Source organism: Phacochoerus africanus, chromosome 4, assembly GCF_016906955.1.
Source record: "Phacochoerus africanus isolate WHEZ1 chromosome 4, ROS_Pafr_v1, whole genome shotgun sequence".
NCBI classification, from domain to species: domain Eukaryota; kingdom Metazoa; phylum Chordata; class Mammalia; order Artiodactyla; family Suidae; genus Phacochoerus; species Phacochoerus africanus.
In genome coordinates, this window is record NC_062547.1 from 58,150,981 (window position 1) to 58,172,964 (window position 21,984).

The 21,984-nt window shown below is 38.9% G+C and overlaps 1 protein-coding gene across 1 annotated transcript; it reads left to right on the forward strand.

Annotated features, from left to right (window-relative positions):
- The first annotated feature begins 260 nt into the window (after positions 1-260).
- LOC125124220 (olfactory receptor 2B11) lies at positions 261-1,217 on the forward strand. Its single transcript, XM_047774366.1, has one exon. It carries the CDS (start codon positions 261-263, stop codon positions 1,215-1,217), a length of 957 nt encoding a protein of 318 aa, XP_047630322.1.
- Positions 1,218-21,984: the final 20,767 nt, after the last annotated feature.

The following is a 21,984-nucleotide window of genomic DNA, read 5'->3' on the forward strand; positions in this document are numbered from 1 at the left end:
AGTTGAAGTTCAGGGAAATTAAATGGCATAATCAAGGTCAGAGGACTAGGAAGAAGAGCAAGATACATATATAACTGTTTTGACTCATGGTTCTGATTTATGCCTCATTTCAGTGTCTCTACAGTGGTCAGGAAGATCAGAGAGGGTTAAATCTGTATTAAAAAGCACAGGCACAAACATGCGAGAGATAATTAATTTCTCTTCCTGAATTTTATTCATCCCAACTTTCTCAATTCACAGCTGCCAGAAAATGCCTCATCATGAGAAGTGACAATCAGAGCTTTTGGGGGGACTCTCCTCAGGCCTTCATCCTTCTGGGTGTTTCTGACAGGCCATGGCTGGAACTCCCTCTCTTTGTGGTCCTCCTTGTGTCCTATGTTCTGGCCATGTTGGGGAACATTGCCATCATCCTGGTGTCACACCTGGATCCCCAGCTCCACAGCCCCATGTACATCTTCCTCAGCCACCTCTCCTTCCTGGATCTCTGCTATACCACCACCACAGTCCCTCAGATGCTGGTCAACATGGGCAGCTCCAGGAAGACCATCAGCTACAGTGGCTGCACAGTACAGTATGCAATTTTCCACTGGTTGGGATGCACTGAATGCATTGTTTTGGCAGCTATGGCCCTAGACCGCTATGTGGCCATCTGTGAGCCCCTCCGGTATGCTATCATCATGCACCACCCTCTTTGCCGGCAGCTTGTGGTTTTGGCCTGGCTCAGTGGCTTTGGCAACTCCCTCATTCAGGTAGTCCTCACAGTGCAGTTGCCCTTCTGTGGGCAACAGGTGCTAAACAACTTCTTCTGTGAGGTGCCAGCCATGATCAAGCTATCGTGTGCTGACACAGCTGTGAATGACACCACATTGGCTGTGCTGGTGGCCTTCTTTGTACTTGTTCCCCTAGCTCTAATCCTTCTGTCCTATGGTTTCATTGCCCGTGCAGTGCTGAAGATCCAATCCTCCAAGGGACGGCACAAGGCTTTTGGGACATGTTCTTCCCATGTGGTGGTGGTTTCCCTCTTTTACCTACCTGCCATATACATGTACCTGCAACCTCCTTCCAGCTACTCCCAAGAGCAGGGTAAATTTATCTCCCTCTTCTATTCCATAATCACCCCCACCCTCAATCCTTTCATCTATACTCTGAGGAATAAGGATGTGAAGAGTGCACTGAGAAGACTCCTGGCAAGGATCTGGAGGCTCTGCATAAGATGAAGATCTGATATGCGACAGCATCCATCGGTTAGAGAACACTGGGCAAGTGTATTGTGTGCTCAGAACACCTTTCATTAAAGAGTCAATAACCAAACTGTGTTTTTGAAGGATTTGAGAGTTCCCCAAACCCTGTACCCAAAACCTACATCTCACTACCTGCATGTTCACAGTATCTAAAACCCCACATTTCCCAGTAGTCTTTAATTCTCAGAGGCCATATGTTTTCAGGAATCATTTAAACAGAATTTTTATTCAATGAGTATATGTCAAAAAATTTAATTCCTAATTTCCTGACTCTTCCCCCTTCTCATCTTCCTATTTTTCTTCTATGCTTCTCCAATTCATCTCTTTCCAAACTTCCTTCTCCCTTTTCTCCTTACTCCAAAGAATAAATCTGAAAATGAACCACAATCTTCTATTACTTATAATAAATTTATGTGCTTCTCCATATATTTAAATCTCCATAAATTGTATGTAATTTTGAAAAATGATTCAAAAACTGAAGTAGATAACTTTCTTCTTTATGTGATCTTAGATTATGAAATTTTCTATCATCCAATCTTTTGTCTATGGAAAGTTTTTCCACCATTGACTCAAAACTAGTAAAAGCATATGTATCATAGGTATGTAAGACTCTATATTGGTTCTATGAATATGAATTAAAATAGGACAACCCCTTATCTGAAAAAAATACATTCTAGTTGAGAACAGAAGGTATAAATACAATTATAGCTAATGGCAATAAAACTAAATAGTTCAAGGTAATTGCAATATGTGACGTGTAAGCTTCCAAAATGCAAGTACTAGATTAAGTATAATTATGTACACCATCTTGTTCAATCCTCAAATAACTTTATAATGTAATCAATTTATGATTATTCATTGTCATAATTTGATTATTAGAGAGGTTGCAATAACTTGAGCAAGGTCCATCTGATAAGTGAGAGAACTGAGACCAGCACTAAAGTCTGTATGGTCCACCACCTTTAGTAGAACAGAATCATAATGTTAGGACTTTTTGTTTGCACTTTGTGTTTCCCACTTCTAGATTTATTTTAATTTAATTTATTCATTTTTATCCCCCTGCCATGCACATGCCAAATACTAACATAACCAAGAAGAGAAAATAAATTATAATAATAATAGTAATAATGATAATAATAATGTATGAAAACCAGGACAGACAAAAGGAAAATTGAAGAAGTCTTTCTACAGTAAAGACAAAAAATTGTAGTTCCCTTGTGGCACAGCTGGTTAAGGATTGGCATTGTCACTGCTATGGCATGAGTTTGATCCCTGGCCCAGGAACTTCCACATGCCATGGGTGTGGCAAAAAAAATTTCTTAAGAAGAAAGGGGACTATGAATCACAAGGCTATAGCATTTCATTTAAGAAAAGAGAAAGTGCTGTGACTATTCCTGGCATCAAGCTCCTAAAGGATTTTTCTCCTGGGCTGCCATATAGCTGCCACTGGGTAATATAAAAAGATCCTTTAAAACTTTAAAATGTAGTAATCTTGTATTAAGAACAGTTTACATATTAGTTAAAGTGAATAAGTATTGAGAAGTGAAAAAAAAAGAACCACCTTAGTGAATATACACAGTGATGCATAAGAAATTTCTTTTTTTTCTTCCTTTTTTTAATTTATTTTTTCCACTGTACAGCATGGGGACCAAGTTACACTTACATGTATACATTTTTTTCCCACCCTTTGTTCTGTTGCGATATAAGTATCTAGACATAGTTCTCAATGCTACTCAGCAGGATCTCATTGTAAATCCATCCCAAGTTGCATCCAATAACCCCAAGCTCCAGATCCATCCCACTCCCTCCCTCTCCCCACAGCAGCCACAGGTCTATTCTCCAAGTCCATGATTTTCTTTTCTGTGGAAAGGTTCATTTGTGCTGTATATTAGACTCCAGACATGTGATATCATATCGTATGTGTCTTTGTCTTTCTGATTTATTTCACTCAGGATGAGAATCTCTAGTTCCACACATGTTGCTGTAAATGGCATTATGTTGTTCTTTTTTATGGCTGAGGAGTATTCCATTGTGTATATATACCACATCTTCCTAATCCAATCATCTGTTGATGGACATTTGGGTTGTTGACATCTCTTGGCTGTTACGAATAGTGCTGCAATGAACATATGTGTTTTTTTCAAGGAAACTTTTGTCTGGATATATGCCCAAGAGTGGGATTTCTGGGTCATATGGTAGTTCTATGTATAGATTTCTAAGGTATCTCCAACTGTTCTCCATAGTGGCCATACCAGTTTACATTCCCACCAGCAGTGCAGTGTGAATGTCTCCACAACCCCTCCAGCACTTTTTATTTGTGGACTTATTAATGATTGCCATTCTGACTGGTGTGAGGTGGTATCTCATGGTAGTTTTGATTTGCATTTCTCTTATAATCAGCGATGTTGAACATTTTTTTCATGTGTTTGTTGGCCATCTGTATATCTTCCTTGGAGAAATGGATATTCAGGTCTTTTGCCCATTTTTCCATTGGTTGATTGGCTTTTTTGCTGTTGGGTTGTATAAGTTGTTTATATATTCTAGAGATTAAGCCCTTGTCGGTTGCATCATTTGAAACTATTTTCTCCCATTCTGTAAGTTGTCTTTTTGTTTTCTTTTGGGTTTCCTTTGCTGTGCAAAAGCTTTTCAGTTTGATGAGGTCCCATGGGTTTATTTTTGCTCTACTTTCTATTGCTTTGGGAGACTGACCTGAGAAAATATTCATGATGTTGATGTCAGAGAGTGTTTTGCGTATGTTCTCTTGCAGGAGTTTGATGGTGTCTTGTCCTATATTTAATTCTTTCAGCCATTTTGAGTTTATTTTTGTGCATGGTGTGAGGGTGTGTTCTAATTTCATTGCTTTGCATGCAGCTGTCCAGGTTTCCCAGCAATGCTTGCTGAATAGACATCCTTTTTCCCATATTATGCTCTTGCCTCCATTGTCAAAGACTAATTGACCATAGGTGTCTGGGTTTATTTCTGGGTTCTCTATTCTGTTCCATTGGTCTGTCTGTCTGTTTTGATACCAGTACCACACTGTTTTGATGACTGTGGCTTTGTAGTATTTCTTGAAGTCTGGGAGAGTTATGCCTCCTGCTTGGTTTTTGTTTCTCAGGATTGCTTTGGCGATTCTGGGTCTTTTGCTGTTCCATATAAATTTTTGGATTGTTTGTTCTAGTTCTGTGAAAATTGTCATGGGTTATTTGATAGGGATTGCATTGACTCTGTAGATTGCTTTGGGTACTATGGCCATTTTTACAATATTGATTTTTCCAATCCATGAACACGGAATATCTTTCCATTTCTTTACATCTTCCTTAATTTCTTTGATTAAAGTTTTATAGTTCTCAACATATAAGTCCTTTACCTCCTTGGTCAGGTGTATTCCAAGGTATTTGATTTTTTGAGGTGCAATTTTAAAAAGTATTGTATTTTTTGTATTCCTTTTCTGATATTTCATTGCTGGTATACAGAAATGCGACTGACTTCTGAATGTTAATCTTATATCCTGCTACTTTGCTGAATTTATTAATCAGTTCAAGTAGTTTTTGGATTGAGTCCTTAGGGTTTTCTATGTATAGTATCATGTCATCTGCGTACAGTGACAGTTTGATCTCTTCTCTTCCTATATGGATGCCTTTTATTTCTTTTCTTTATCTAATTGCTGTGGCTAGGACTTCCAAAACGATGTTGAAGAGCAGTGGTGAGAGTGGGCATCCCTGTCTTGTTCCAGATTGGAGTGAGAAGGCTTTCAGTTTTTCCCCATTGAGGATTATATTTGCTGTGGGTTTCTCATAAATGGCTTTGATCATGTTCAGGAATGTTCCCTCTATACCCACTTTGGCAAGGGTCTTGATCATGAATGGATGTTGGACTTTGTCAAATGCTTTTTCTGCATCTATTGAGATGATCATATGATTTTTGACTTTTCTTTTATTAATGTGGTGTATGACATTGATTGATTTGTGTATGTTGAACGATTCTTGTGAAGCTGGGATGAACTCTACCTGGTCATGGTGTATGATCTTTCTGATATGTTGTTGCATTCGGTTGGCTAAGATTTTGTTGAATATTTTTTTGTCTATATTCATCAAAGATATTGGCCAATAGTCTTCTTTCTTGGTAGTATCTTTTTCTGGTTTTTGAATTAGGGTGATGGTAGCATCATAGAATGTCTTTGGGAGTGTTCTTTCTTCTTCAACTTTTTGAAAAAGTTTAAGGAGGATGTGCACCAGATCATCTTTATATGTTTGATAGAATTTGCCTGTGAAGCCATATGGTTCTGGACTTTTATTTGTAGGGAGTGTTTTTATGACGTCTTCAATTTCATTTCTAGTGATCGGTCTGTTCAGTTGGTCTGTTTCTTCTCGATTCAGTTTTGGAAGGCTGTAAGATTCTAGAAAATTGTCCATTTCTTCCAGATTGTCAAACTTGTTGCCATATAGTTGTTCATAGTATTCTCTTATGGTTTCTTTATATTTCTGTGGTACCAGTCATGATTTCTCCTTTTTCATTTCTAATTTTGTTTTTTTGGGTTCTTTCTCTCCTCTTCTTAGTGAGTCTAGCCATGGGTTTGCCAATTTTGTTTACCTTTTCAAAGAACAAGCTCTTGATTTTATTAAATTTCTCTATTGTTTTTTGAATCTCTATTTCATTGATTTCCTCTTTGACCTTTATAATGTCCTTCCTTCTGCTGACTTTAGGTCTTTTTTGTTCTTCTTTTCCTAATTCGTTTAGGTGGAGGGTTAAGTTGTCAATTGGAGATCTTTCTTCTTTTGTGAGAAAGGCCTGTATCGCTATAAATTTCCCTCTGAGCACTGCTTTTGCAGCATCCCATAGACTTTGAGAGGTTGTGTCTTCATTATCATTTGTCTCAAGGTATTTTTTAATTTCCTTCTTGATTTCCTCATTGACCCATTGATTTTTTAGTAGCATGTTGTTTAGTCTCCATGTGGTAGATTTTTTCTCTTTCCTTTTCCCATGGTTGATTTCTACTTTCATGGCATTGTGGTCAGAGAAGATAATTGAGATAATTTCTATGCTCCTAAATTTGTTGAGGTTAGCTTTGTGTCCCAATATGTGGTCGATTCTTGAGAATGTTCCATGCGCACCTGAGAAGAATGTGTATTCTGATTTTTTTGGATGTAGGGTCCTGAAGATGGCAATGAAGTCTAACTTTTCTCTTGTTTCCTTTAGGATCTCTGTTGCTTTATTGGTTTTCTGTCTAGAGGATCTGTCCATTGATGTGAGGGGGGTATTATGGTCTCCTACTATGATTGTATTCTCATCAATATCTCCCTTTATGTCTGTTAATATTTGTTGTATGTATCTGGGTGCTCCTGTATTTGGGGCATATGTGTTGACGATAGTAATATCCTTTTCTTGGATGGATCCCTTATTCATTAAATAGTTTCCTACTTTGTCTTTCTTTATGTCTTTTGTTTTAAAGTCTATTTTGTCTGATATGAGTATTGCAACTCCTGCTTTCCTGTCATGTCTATTGGCGTGAAATATCTTTTCCCACCCCTTCACTTTCAATCTATGTGTGTCCTTTGTCCTAAGGTGAGTTTCTTCTAGGCAGAAGATTGAAGGTTTTTGCTTTTTTATCCACTCAGCCACTCTGTCTCTTTTGATTGGAGCATTCAGTCCATTGACATTTAAGGTGATAATTGATAGGTGATTATTTATTGCCATTTTGAACCTTGTGTTCCAGTTGATTCTATGATTCTCCATTCTTCCTTTCTTTTTTTGGTTGGATGGTCTCCAATTTTCTGCTTGAGTGTTTTTCTTTTCATATTTTGTGAATGCAATATTTGGTTTCGATTTGTGGTTGCCCTGTTTTTTAAGTATGCTAACCCCTTCCTATAATTGTGTGTTTTAGCCTGATGGTCCTATAGGTGCAAAAACTTCATTACTATACTAAAATTAAGAAGAGAAACAAAGAAAAAGAAAAGAAAAAAATTTTAAAAAGAGTCTGTTTATTTCCTTACTTCCCTTGCCCACATTTTGTGATTTTGTTGCCTCTTTTTTCTTTATAATTTTATTTTGTTTGAAACATGTTCATGATTAAATCTGTATGCTGGCTTATTTGAGTGACAGCTCTCTGATTGTGGTTTCCTCAATCCTAGTTCTTCCTCTTTTTTTTTCTTTTTTCTTCCCTTTCTTTCCTTCCTTTCTTTTTGGTTTAGAGAAGCCCTTTCAGTATTTCTTTTAGCCTGGGTTTTGTATTGCTTTATTCTTTTAGCTTTTTTTGTTGGAAACATTTTTACTTCTCCTTCTATTTTAAATGATATTCTTGCTGGATAGAGTATTCTAGGTTGCATATTTTTTCCTTTTAGTACTTTAAATATCTCTTGCCATTCCCTCCTGGCCTGTAGTGTTTCTGTAGAGAAATCAGCTGATAACCTTATGGGGGTTTCCTTGTAGGTAACATTCTGCTTTTCTCTTGCTGCCTTTAGGATCCTCTCTTTATCTTTAACTCTTGCCATTTTTACTATTATGTGTCTTGGTGTGGGTCTATTTGGGTTCAACTTGTTTGAGGCCCCCTGTGCTTCCTGTATCTTGAACTCAGTATCCTTTAGATTTCGGAAATTTCCAGTGATAATTTCTTCAAATATATTTTCTATCCCCTTATCTTTTTCTACTCCTTCTGGAATTCCTATTATGTATAGATTGAATGCTTTATATTATCCTATAGGTCTCTCATATTGCTTTCATGTTTCTTCATTTGGTTTTCTGTCTGCTGATCTGATTGGGTGATTTCCATTATTCTATCTTCCACATCACTGATTCGTTCTTCTGCATTATTCATCCTGGTTTTTACTTAGTTCAGCCTTAGTTCAGTTTGTATCTCTGCAAATGAATGTTCTAGTTTTTCTTGGCTCCTCCTTATATTTTCTAGTTCCTTTCGGAGGGCATCTGCATTACTGTTCATATCTTCTCTTAATTCCTTCAGTATTTTCACTGTTTCTCTTTTGAACTCCAGGTCTGTCAGACTGCAGAGGTCTGTTTCATTGTTGACTGCTTTAGTTGAGTTCTCCTGTTGGTTTAAATAGGGGTGGTTTCCCAGCTTCTTCATCTTGCTTGTTAATTTATTTTTCTTGGTAGAGTTGTACTCCCCGTGGCTGGGTAGGGTTTGCCTTGGTGCTGCTGTGGAATGTTTCCTGAGGGCTGGCAGTGTTGGTTGGTCTTCTTTGAGGAAGTGTGGCTTTTCCTGAGGGTGGGTGGGGCTGACAGGGTCTCTCTGAAGCAAAGGATGACTTCCTGAGGGCAGACAGGATTGGGAGGTCTGCACTGCAATGGAAGTAGATTTCTCACAGCCAGGCAGAGCTTCCTCTGGTGTTTATGGACTGTGGGGGTCTTCCAGGGATCTGGCTGTGCTGGACAGGTGTTCCACAGGAGTGCAGCACTCCCCGAGGTTGGGAGTGGCTGTCTGGGATGCTGAGAGCCCTAGGGCCTCTTCCCCAGAGCAGCCTGAACTGGCAGGACCACCCCACAATGGAGGCAAGTTTTGCATGTCCAGGCCAAGTTTGTTCTAGCTTTTCTGGGCTGTGGGACACTTCCAGGGGGCTGGCGGTGCTGGGCAGCTGCTCTATGGGAGTGCAGCACCCGCTGAGGGCAGGAGCAGATATCCAGGCTGCTGAGAACCCAAGGGGCTCTCTCCTAGGGCAGCAGGAATTGGCAGGATCACCCTGCAGTGGAGGCAGATTTTTCATGGCCCAGCCAAGCTTGTTCTAACTTTTCTGGGCTGTAACAGCTCTTGCAGGGAGCTGGAAGTGCTGGATAGCTGTTCCATGGGAGTGCAGCACCCCCCAAGGGCAGGAGCAGCTAGCCGGGCCACTGAGAACCCAAGGGGCTCTTCCCTAGGGCAGCTGGAACTGGGAGGACCACCCGCAATGGAATCAGATTTTGCATGGCCAGGCAGAGCTGGTTCTAGCTTTTCTGGGCTGTGGGCCTTTTCCAGGGGACTGGCAGTGCTTGGTGCTACTCTGCAGAGATGTAGCCCCTCCAGAGGGCAGGCAGGCCAGGGCAGGGAAAGCCCCTGCAGGGGTCAGCTTCCCACAAATGGTGAGGCCAGCCCTCCAGGATGGCAGGCAGCCTCAGGTCCAGCACGCATGCGTGGGGTAGGGGGAGGGGGAATGCACTGGGAAGCACAGCTTTCTGATAGCTGGCAGGAAAGTGAGCTCACTCTGGTGCAAGGAGTATTCTATGGTGTCCCACCCCTATTCCTCTCCCCTCCCCAACAATGGTGCCTTTTCTCTCCTGTGGGTCCAGCTCTTTTCCCATGTTCCCTCTGATGTGGCTTTCCACTCCCGAGCCCTTAATGTATTCATCCCTCCACCCACGATGCTCCGCTTCCTAGTCCCCTGAGCAGTCTCCACACCACCCACCCCAGCCAATTCCTGGGGACTAACCTCCAGAGCCGAGGTCTCAGTGCCCAGCCCCCACCCAAGCATCTCAGTATTTGGTGACTGTGCCAGTAGTTCAGATGATCTGTTCGGTTCTCACTCTGCTCTTCAGATCTCAGACTTACTGCTGCGCTCTTGTCTGCATATGGAGATCCCTCCGATTTGGTTGATCTTTCTGTGGAGTAGGTCACTTTCCAGGGTGTGGGATCACTTTCTTCTCCACAGTTCCCTTTCGGGAGCGCCCCTCCAGCCCTCATTCCCCTTCTCTCACTTTCATTTTTACTCTTGTTTTACCCAGTTATGTCATGAGATTCTCGCTATTATTGGAGTTTAAGTTCTTCTGCCAGTGACTAATTGCTATTCTGTGTGAGTCGTTTAACCTGTAGATGTGTGTTCTTTGTGTGTGTGTTTGTGGGAGAGGGTGAGCATGTCCCCCTACTCTTCTTCCATCTTGCCTTCCTCCCAGAAATTTCTTTTCTAATTTTTCCCAATGGCACAGATCCAAGGCACAATTCAATTAATATAATGTAGCCTGGAAAAAAGTCAGTAAGTACACATAGCTGAGTAGTTAACTGACCCAATTCTAGGACACATTTTAGAGTATTCAATTTCTCAAAACAGATGAAATAATCTCAAGCTCTTTTCTACCTTTCGATGAGAAGTGGAGACCCATTTTTCTTCTTTTTAAATAAAGACTGACAATGAAGACTTAAATATTTAAATTAAGTAAAAGTATAGTCTAGATTTTTTCAAGGCGGGGTTGTAAGAAAAATTTGGCAGCTTTAGCTAATAACAGTCTTTCTGGGTCCCTGAGATGCCAGATATGAATTCCAGCTACCCTAAGATAGCCATGCTAGGGATACTACAGGTGAATGCTATTATCCACCATCTCATCCAAGACAGGCTTACAGCCAGATTTTCCACACCTGAGTGGAGCTAGCCTAGATCTGCCCACAGGTGAATACCATCCAGTGACCTTAGCATACACAACATGGAGAAGATGAATCTCACAACTGAGTTCTGCCCAAGCTCCTAACGCATAAAATCGTGAGATATAATAAGTTGTTATTCTAAGCCTCATGGGGTTTGGCAGGAAGCAATAGAAAACTGGAATACCAGGGAACCCAAGAATATCCAGTATTGGAATTATGTAAAACCACAAGATATACATGCTAAATTTTCCAGAAGCATCAATATTATGCAACATTTTAAGGGAAATACTTTAAAAATTTGACTAATAATTAAACTAAAATAGGTTCACATTATAATAAACTGACATCCTAGATATAAAAATATAGATAAACTTTTAAAATAAAACCCATGATTTTAAATATTTGTATGTTCTTAGTGCCCTGCTCTGTTTTGCATTAAGTTTCCTAAAATCCATTTTCTTCTTCCTTTATACTTGGTAGAAAATTTAGAAACACTGGTGGAAAGGAAAGGATAGAATGTGTGCTCTTCATGTACTCTTTCAAAAATATTATTTTTACCTATAAAGCTTTGGAAGTATATTGGCATGTAATGTGAATATATTGAAGCTCTTAAGAAGTTCTTTTTTAAACATATTTTATTGAAGTATGGTAACTTATAATGTTGTGTTAATTTCTGCTGTGCAAAATATGATTCATTTATATATATATATATTCTTTTTCACATTATTTTCTTTTATGGCTTATTACACAATATCAGATAAAATTCCATGCACTATACAGTAGGACATTTTGTTTATCCACTTTATATATAGCAGTTTGAATCTGCTAATCACAAACTCCCAATCCATCCCTCTCACATAACCCCTCACCCATGACAACTCTAAGTCTGTTCTCTATGTCCATGAGATTTTTTGTGCCCTGTAGGTAAGTTCATTTGTGAAATATAAAATATGACAATATGGTATTGATATAAGCAATACCATATTTGTCTTTAACTTTCTGATTTATTTTATAGAGTATTATAACTTCTAGGTCTATCTATGTTTCTGCAAATGTCATTATTTCATTCTTTTTATGGCTAAGTAGTATCCCACTGTGTGTTTGTGTGTGTGTGTGTGTGTGTGTGTGTGTGTGTTTGTGTGTGTACATATAACACTTCTTTAAGCATTGATCTGTCAATGGATGTTTAGATTGTTTCCATGTCTTGGTATTGAGTAGTGCTGCTATGAACATAACGTGTATGTATGTATCTTTTTGAATTGTAGATTTATCCAGATATATGACAAGGAGTGGAATTTCTGGATCATATGACAACTGTATTTTTACTTTTTTGAGGAACTTTCATACTGTTGTCCATAGTAGCTCTACCAATTTACATTACCACAAACACGGTAGGAGGGTTACCTTTCCTCCACATCCTCTGCAGCATGTATTATTTTGTAGACTTTTTTTTTTTTGCCCATTCCTGCAGCATGTGGGAGTTCCTGGTCCAGGGATTTAACCTGTTCCACAGCAGTAACCAAAGCCACAGCAATGACAAAGCCAGACTTAACCCACTGAGCCACTGGGGAACTCCTATTTGTAGATTTTTTGATGATAACCATTATGAAAAGTGTGAGGTGGTACCTCAATGGAGTTTTGATTTGCGTATCTCTAATAATTAGTAATGATGAGAATCTTTTCATTGCAAATGCCCACGTGTATATTTTAAGAGGTATTTGAATGTGGGTGTTACATGTTGCCAGTTAAGAGTAAAGTCATGATCTTTAATGGGCCACATGGTTGATGCTTTAGTCAAAGTAGCCTGGTATTAACCTTCTCAAATGAACATGGAAGTATGCCAAGAGAAAAACCAAGATCTTCCTCAAGAAAATTTGAATTATATAACCTAAAATTTTCACTGACACCCATAGATGGTCTGCCATTGATCAGTCAAGATTTTTCAAGGAGTTCCCATTGTAGCTCAGTGGTAATGAAACTGACTAGTATATATGAGGATTCAGGTTTGATCCCTGGCCTCACTTAGTGGATTAAGTATCAGGTGTTGCCATGAGCTACAGCTGCGATTTGACCCCTAGCCTGGGAGCTTACATATGCCATTGATGTGGCCCTAAAAAGGCAAAAAAAAGTAAATAAAATGTATAATTCAATATGACATCTAAAGCACAAGCAACAAAATAAAAAATTACAAATTGAGAGTGCATGATACTAAAAAGCATCTGCATAACAGAAGAAACCATTGATAAAGTGAAAAGTCAACCTATAAAATAGAAAAAAAAGAAAGGGAGTTCCCATGGTGGCTCAGTGAGTAATGAATCTGACTAGGAAACATGAGGTTGCAGGTTCAATCCCTGGCCTTCCTCAGAGGGTTAAGAATCCAGCGTTGCCATGAGCTATGGTGTAGGTCACAGATGCAGCTCAGATCTGGTGTTGCTGTGGCTCTGGTGTAGGCTGGCAGCTATAGCTCCAATTAGACCCCTAGCCTGGGAACCTCCATATGCCATGGGTATGGCAGAAAAGACAAAAAAAAGAGTGAAAAAAATCAAGATGGCAGAGGAGTAAAACATGGCACTCTCCCTTTCCCATAAACACATCAAAAAAAATTACATATAGAATGATTTACACAGAACATCTACTGAATGCTGGCAGAAGACTAAATCTCCAACAAGGGCCATAAACCCTCCACATAACTGGGTAGTACAAAAGGGAAGAAAGAGAGAAAGAAAAAAAATAAATCAAAATGGGACTAGCTCTCCTGAGAGGGAACTGTGAAAGAGGAGAGGAACCCACTCTTGGGAAACCACCTAACAAATGTAGTGATCAGCTTAGATGGAGGGATCTCAAAGTCTTGGAGAAAAGTGCAGCAGCTGGATTGAGGAGGGCAAAGCAAAGAGAGAGAGACAATACCACAGACCACAGTCTGACATGCCTGGGCAGTGACTGGTGTTAAGACTCAGGCTCCAGAGGTCAGTTGCAGTGGGAAGATTAGGGTTGGCTATGTGGAGAAAGCCTGAGAGGCTAGGGAGTGGTGCACTACAGTGTAGGGAGCAGATCACCACATCTGAGGAAACCCAGGAGGAGGTCTGGGCCCACAGGAGGAGCAAGGCACCATTGTCAGGGAGGGTGAGGTGGGGGGAATCACCAAAAGAATATATTTTGCTATGTAAGCAGGACTCTCAGAGGGTGTAGCACCTCTGACACAGGCTACAAGTGGTGAGGCACCACTTGCTCAGGTAACAGGTGCCTGGGCATCAGCTCTTGTGTGGAGTATGGGTGGCCAGGCACCTGCTGCATGGGCTAAGGTCAGCAGGGGGCTAAGTTCAACATGACACCTCTTGCATGGTCTACAGGTAGCAAGGGCAAACAATGGCAGTCATATCAGACACCAGAGGTGGGTGTGCCCCACCAACATTAGGGGTCCATGAACAGCACTACCTGCAGGCACAATCACTTCAGAGGTTGGCAAAGAGAAGGGCACTGCAGCCAAGCACCACCCATTGTTTCTCTCACACTCTGGGAATGCACATGTGCTTCTGCTGCCACTGCAAAACACTCTGGGTACCACACACACCATCCTGAAGATCACTGCCACTTCCTAGGGCTCTGCAACTAGGAGCAGCCTGCAACACCTCCCCACAGGTCCTTGCTACTTTCAAGGGACCAAAAACCAGGCAATGACTACTAGCACTGCCCACTGCCTCTATCTCCCTTTAAGCACATGCAGCACCCTGTCAAGGGGATAACAGCCTGCACACATGAGTAAAGAGACACCAAAGCCACCCTCATGCTGAAAATTAATAGAAAGCCCTCACAAAATACCCAGGGGCACTCTCACATAAAAATAGCCCTCCAAGACTCTAGTAGTTGTTTTTCCCTAATCTCACAGGATAAGAAAATATAAGCAAAATGAAGAAACTCAGGAACCATTCCCAGTTAAAAGAACAGGAGAATTCACCTGAAGGAGCAAGCAGTGAAACAGTCTTCTGCATTCTAACAGATGTTCAATTCAAAAAGGAGATATGAAAATAATGAAGGAATTAAGAGTGAATATGAACTGCAATGCAGATTACTCTAGAAAGGAAATAGAAAATAAAAGGAGGAGCCAAGAAAAATTAGAAAATTAACTTGCAGAGGTGCAAGCCAAGTTAAGGGCACTGAAGAGCAGAATGCATAATGCAGAGGAAGAAATAAGCGACTTGGAAGATTTAATAATAAAAATCACCCAATCAGGACAGCAGACAGAAAATCAAATAAAAAACATGAAAGCAATATAAGAGATTGATAGGATAATATAAAGCAGGACAATGTATGCATGATAGAGACTCCAGAAAGGGAAGAATAAAAAGAAATGGGGATTGAAAATATATTTGAAGAAATTATGGCTGAAATCTTTCCAAATCTAAGGGAAACTCATTGCAAGATATAGGAAGCACAGAGGGCCCCAAACAAGTTGAATCCAAACAGGCCCACAAGACATATTATAATCAAAATGACAAAACTTAAAGGTAAAGATGTGATTCTACAGGCAGCAAAATAAAAACAAAGAGTTAATTATAAGGGAACCCCCATAAAGCTATCAGCTGATTTATCTACAGAAACACTATAAGTCAGAAGAGAGGGGTAAAATATATTCAAAGTTCTAAAAGGGAAACATTTGAAGCCTAGAACATTCTACACAGCAAGACTATCATTTAAAAAGGAGAAATAAAGAATGTCTCCAACAAACCAACAACAAAAAAGAATACAGCAAAACCAACCCCATTCTAAAAGGAATATTGAAAGGGGTTCTCTAAATTAAAAAGAAGTTAGAAGAAATAGAATGGAGGAAACCACAATTGGAAAGCAATCACTTAAATAATCCAGTATTCAGATCTAAAAGGAAAAAAAAAAACCTACTATAAAAGTGACGATAAACACAAGGAACAAGAAAACAGCAAATACCAAGATGTTAAAAGACATCAAAGTCATTAAATGTGGGGAAGGAAAGTAAGAAATCTAGACTCCTTTTTTCTAGACTGTGTTTGAGCCTATATGACTATCAGGCCAAAGCAAGCAAATATAGGAAGCAGTTAACATACTTAAAAAACAGAGCAACCACAAATCAAAACCAAACAATACATTCACAAAAACTGAAAATAAAAGGATACAATCATAAAAAAGGAAATAATCCAACAAAAAAAAAGAACAGGAACAAAGGTAAAACATAGAAAACTGGAAAACAAGGTTTAAAATGGAAATAAATACATATTTATCCATAATTACCTTAAATGTCAAAGGACTGAATACATCAATCAAGTCATAGATTGGCAGACTGGATTAAAAAAAGCAAGAGCCTACAATATGTTGCCTAAAAGAGACTCACATTAGGGCAAAGGACACACATAATTTGAAAGTGAGCAGATGGAAAAAGATATTTCATGTGAATGGAAAAGACAGGAAAACAGAAGTTGGAATACTCATAGCAGACAAAATAGAGTCAAAAATGAAGTCCATAAAGAAAGAAAAAGGACGCTATTTAATGATAAAAGGATCCACTCAAGAAGAGGACACTGCACATCTCAATATATGCCCCTAATATAGGAACACCCAGATGCATACAACAAATAATAATAGGCATAAAAAGGGAAATCATTTAATGATAAAAGGATCCACTCAAGAAGAGGACACTGCACATCTCAATATATGCCCCTAATATAGGAACACCCAGATGCATACAACAAATAATAATAGGCATAAAAAGGGAAATCATTGGGAATAGAATAACAGTAGGAATCTATAACACCCCATTAACATAAATGGACAGATCCTCTAGACAGAAAATCAATGAGGCAACAGAGATCCTAAATGACATAATACAAACGTTAGACATAATTTATATTTTTTAGGACATTAGAACCTCCCCCCAAAAAAAAGAAAATACAATTCTTTTCAAGTACATCTGGAACATTCTCAAGAATTGAACACATACTGGTGCACAAAAGTAACCTCAACAAATTTATAGTATAGAAATTATTTCAAGTATCTTCTCTGACAACAAGGCAATGAAATTACAAATCAACCACAGGAAAATAAATGAGAAAAAAACTCACTACATGAAGACTAAACAACCTGCTCTTAAAAAAAATGGGTCATTGAGAAAATCAAAAGGAAAATTAAAAAATACCTCAAAACAAATGTAATGAAAACAACCATTCCTAATCTACAGGATGCCACAAAGGCAGAGAGGGAAGTTCATAATGATACTGGCCTTCCTCAAAAAAGAAGAAAAATCTCAAATCAACAACTGAACCTACCACCTGAAAGAATGAGAAAAAGAAGAACAAACAAAGCCTAAAATCAGCAAAAGGGAGGAAATCATAAACATCACAGAGAAAATCAACAAAATAGAGATTTAAAAGCAATATAAAATATCAATAAAACCAAGAGCTGATTCTTTGAAAGGGTAAACAAAACTAACACACCTCTGGCCAGACTCACCAAGAAGAGGAGAGAAAGAACTCAAATTAACAAAATAAGAAATTAAAAAGGACAAATCCCAACAATACTGCAGAAATACAAAAAAAAAGTTATAGAATACTGTGAACAATTATATGCCAACAAATTTGACAACCTGGAAGAAATGGACAATTTCTACAGACATACAGCCTGTCAAAATTGAATCAAGAAGAAATAGACTGGAGTTCCCATCATGGCTCAGCAGTTAAAGAACACAACTAGTATTCATGAGGACGCAGGTTTGAGCCCTGGCCTCACTCAGTGGGGTAAGGATCTGGGATTGCTATGAGCTGTGGTGTAGGTTGCAGACACATCTTGGATCTGGCTGTGGCTGTGACATACACTGGCAGCTACAGCTCTGGTCGAACCCTAGCCTGGGAACCTCCATATGCTGTGGGCATAGCCCTAAAAAATATGAGAAAACAAAACAACACAAAACAAAAGAAATAGATCAATTGAACAGACTGATCATTAGAAATGAAATTGAATGTGTAATAAAAGCACTCCCTACAAACAAAAGTCCAGGACCAGTTGGCTTCACAGGAGAATTCTACCAAACATACAAAGAATTTATACCCATCTTTCTTAAATATTTCCATAAGGTTGAAGAAGAAGGAACACTGCCAAAGAGAGTCTATGAAGCCACCATCACCCTAACAACAAAACCAGATAAAGATTAAACCAAAAAAAAGAGTATAAGCCAATATATTTGATGAATATAGATGCAAAACTTCTCAACAAAATTTGAGCCAATTGAATCCAACAACATACTAAAAAAATCATACACCATGAGCAGGTGGTATTCATTCCAAGTTCACAAGGATAGTTCAACATATGCAAATTAATCAACATCATACACCGCACTAACAAAAGAAAAAAAACACATGATCATCTCAATAGATGCAGAAAAAGCATTTGACAAAATCAAACATCCATTCAAGATAAAAGCTCTTACCAAAGTGGATGTACAGGGAACATAACATAATTAAAGACATTTAGAAAAATTCACAGCCAATATCATACTCAGTGGAGAAAAGCTGAAAGCCTTCCCACTAAAATCTGGAACAAGACAAGCATGTCAACTCTCACCACTTCTATTCAACATAATATTGGACGCCCTAGCCACAGCAATCAGACAAACAAAAGAAATAAAAAGCATCCAAATAGGAAGAGAAGAGGTAAAATTGTCATTCTATGCAGAAGGCATTATACTATATATAGAAAACCCTAAGGACTACAAACAAAAATCATTTGAACTGATTAAAGAATTCAGCAAAGTAGCAGGTTAAAAAATTAACTTTCAGAAAATGCTTGCATATCTATATACTAACAATGAAATATTAGAAAAGGAATATGAAAATGCAATACTTTTTAAAATTGCACCCCCAAAATTAAATAAACTGGAAAACCTGACCAAGGAGTGAAATACTTATGCTAAGGACTATAAAACATTAATCAAGGAAATTAAAAAGGATTGAAAGAAATAGAAAAATATTCCATGATCCCCGACTGGAAGAATTAATATTGTTCAAATGCCCATACTACCCAAAATTATCTACAGATTCAATGCAATCCCTATCAAATGACCCACGACATTTTCCACAGAAATGTGGAAACAACAATCCAAACAATCCAAAAATTTATGTTGACACATAAAAGGCCCAGAATTTATAAAGCAATTTCTGAGGGGGAAAAAAAGGAGGCAAAATTCTCCAAGATTTCAGACAATATTAAAAAGGTACAATAATCAAGACAGTATGGGACTGCTACAAAAACAGCCAAATGGACAAATGGAACAGAATGGAGAACTCAAAAAAAAAAAAAAAAACCCAATCACCTAGAGTCAATTTGACTTCAACAAAGGAGACAAGAATATAAAATAGGAAAAGGAGAGATGGGATTAAGAAGGTGGAATAGGACTGGAAGCTCAATTTCTCTCCTAAAAACAACAAAATTTACAACCAAATGCTGAGCAGTCTTCAACAAGATGGACCAGAAACTTTCAAAAGGATATCCTATTCCAGAAGACAAAGAGAAGGCCACATCAAGAGGTAGGAGGGACAATTATGTGATATAAGCAAGCACATACCACCAGGGTGGGAAGCCCCACAGACTGGAAAGTACCTGTATCACAGAGACTCACCTACAGGAGTGAGAGTACTGAGCCTCATCAAACTCCCACATGTGGGGAGCTGGCACTGAGAGAAAGAGCTCACGGACCCTCTGGCATTGAAGGCCAGTGGGGCTTGTGCACAGGATCTCAATAGGACTGGGGGAAAAGGAGACACCATTCTTAAAAGGCACACACAGACTTTCACACATACTGCTTCCCAGGGAAAAGCAAAGTCTCCATAGGAATCTGAGTTAAACCTGACTGCAGTTCTTGGAGAATATCTTGGGAAAACAGAGGTGAATATAGCTTGTTCTGGGGGAAGGACATTGGAAGCAAAGCTTTTGGGAATCTTCAATGGGTGTGCATTTCTCTAGAGGTGGCCATTTGGGGAAAATCTGACCCCAACCATCAGTGCTGAGAAGCCAAGGCCAATCAACAATCCAGGTGGGATCAGAGACCCACCCATCAGTAAACAGGCTGCCTAAAGACCCCTAGGCACACAGCCACCTCTCATCTCATCCAGGGACTAAGCCCCACCCACCAGAGGGATAGGAATCAGCCCCATCTATCAATGGGAAGGCATCAGCCCTCCAATCAGGAAGCCTACAGCAAGCCCCCATACCAATTTCAGCCACAAGGGGGGGGCAGACACCAAAAGTAAGAGAGGCTACAGCTCTATTATCTGTAAAAAGGTTACCACATCAAAAACCTATAAAAATGAAAAGACAGAGAACTATAACTCAGATAAGAGAGAAAGAAAAAAGCCCAGAAAAACAGCTAAGTGATCAGGAGATTCTCATCCTCCAGGAAAAAGACTTTAGACTGTGGATACCAAAGACGATGCAAGACATTGGGAAAAAACTGGAGGCAAAGATGGATAATGTACAGGAAACACTGAGCAAAGAGATAGAAGATATAAAACTTAAACAAGAATAGATGCACAATACAGTAACTGAAATAAAAAAATTCGCTAGAAGCAGCCAACAGCAGAATACGGGAGGCAGAAGAACAAAAAGCAAGGTGAAGGACAGATTGATGGAATCCACAGATGCAGAACAGAAAAGAGAAAAAAGACTGAAAAGAAATGAAGAGAGTCTCAGAGAACTCTGGGACAACCTTAAATGCACCAACATCCATATTACACAGGTGCCAGAAGGAGAAGAGAGAGAGAAGGGGACAGAAAAAAATATTCAAACAGATAATAGATGGAAACCTCCCTAACATGGGAAAGGAACCACTCACTCAAATCCAGGAAGCACAACAAGGACCGTATAAAATAAACCCAAGGAGGAACACCCTGAGACACATATTAATCAAACTGACCAAAATTGAAGACAAAGAGAAAATCTTGAAAGCAGCTAGGGAAAAGAAACAAATAACATACAAGGGAACCCCAACAAAGTTATTGGCAAATTTTTCAGCAGAAACTCTGCTGGCCAAAAGGGAGTGGAATGATATATTTAACATGATGAAAGGAAAAAACCTCCAACCAAGATTACTTTACCCAGCAAAGCTTCTCATTCAGATTTGAAGGAGAAATCAAAAGCTTCACAGATAAACAAAAGCTAAGAGAATTCAGCACCACTAAACCAGCTTTACAACAAACACTAAAGGAACTTCTCTAAGCAGAGAGAAAAGGCCACAACCAGAAAGAAAAATACCAACAATGACAAGGCTCACCAGTAAAGGCATATATACAGTAAAGATATGAAATCATCCATGCACAATTATGCCACCAAAATCAGAAATCGTGAGAAGAGGTGGGAACAAATGCAGGAAAATGGACTTTCACTTGCAATTGAGAGACTAACAACTTAAAACAATTATATATATATATATATATATATATATATATATATATATATACAGAGAGAGAGAGAGAGATTCGTATCAAAAGTTCAGAATAACTGCAAACCAAAATACATAAACAAATAAGAAACAGCAACTCAAATACAACACTAAAGATAGTCATCAAACCACAAGAGGAGACAAGAGAAGAAGGGAAGAAAAAAGAGCAACAAAAACAAATCCAAAGCAATTAATAAAATGGCAATAACATACATATCAATAATTACCTTGAATGGTAATGGACTAAAACGCCCCAACCAAAACACACAGTCTGGCTGAATGGATACAAAAACAACACCCATACATATGCTGTCTTCAAGAGACCCACTTCACTTCTAGGGACACATACAAATTGAAAGTGAGAGGATGGAAGAAAATATTTCATGCAAACGGGGATCAAAAGAAAGCTGGAGTAGCAGTACTCATATCAGACACAATAGACTTTAAAATGATGATTATTTTAAGGGACAAGGAAGGTCACTACCTAATGATCAAAGGATCAATCCAGGAAGAAGATATAACAATTTTAAACATCTATGCACCCAACATAGGTTCACCACAATGTATAAGGAAACTGCTAACAACCTTAAAAGGACAAATCAACAGTAACACAATCATATTGTGGGATGTTAACACCCCACGTACAGCAATGGACACACCAACAAGACAGGAAATCAATAAGGAAACACAGGCCCTGAATGAAGCATTGCACCAGATGGACATAAGAGATATTTATAGGACATTCCATCAAAAAGTGACAAAATACACATTCTTCTCAAGTGCACATGGAACATTCTCTAGGATGGATCACATCCTGGGCTACAAACCAAACCTCAGTAACTTTAAGAAAATTGAAATCATATCAAGCATCTTTTCCTACTACAATGCTATAGGACTGGACACCAACAACAAGAAAAACATGCCACAAACACAAACACGTAGAGACT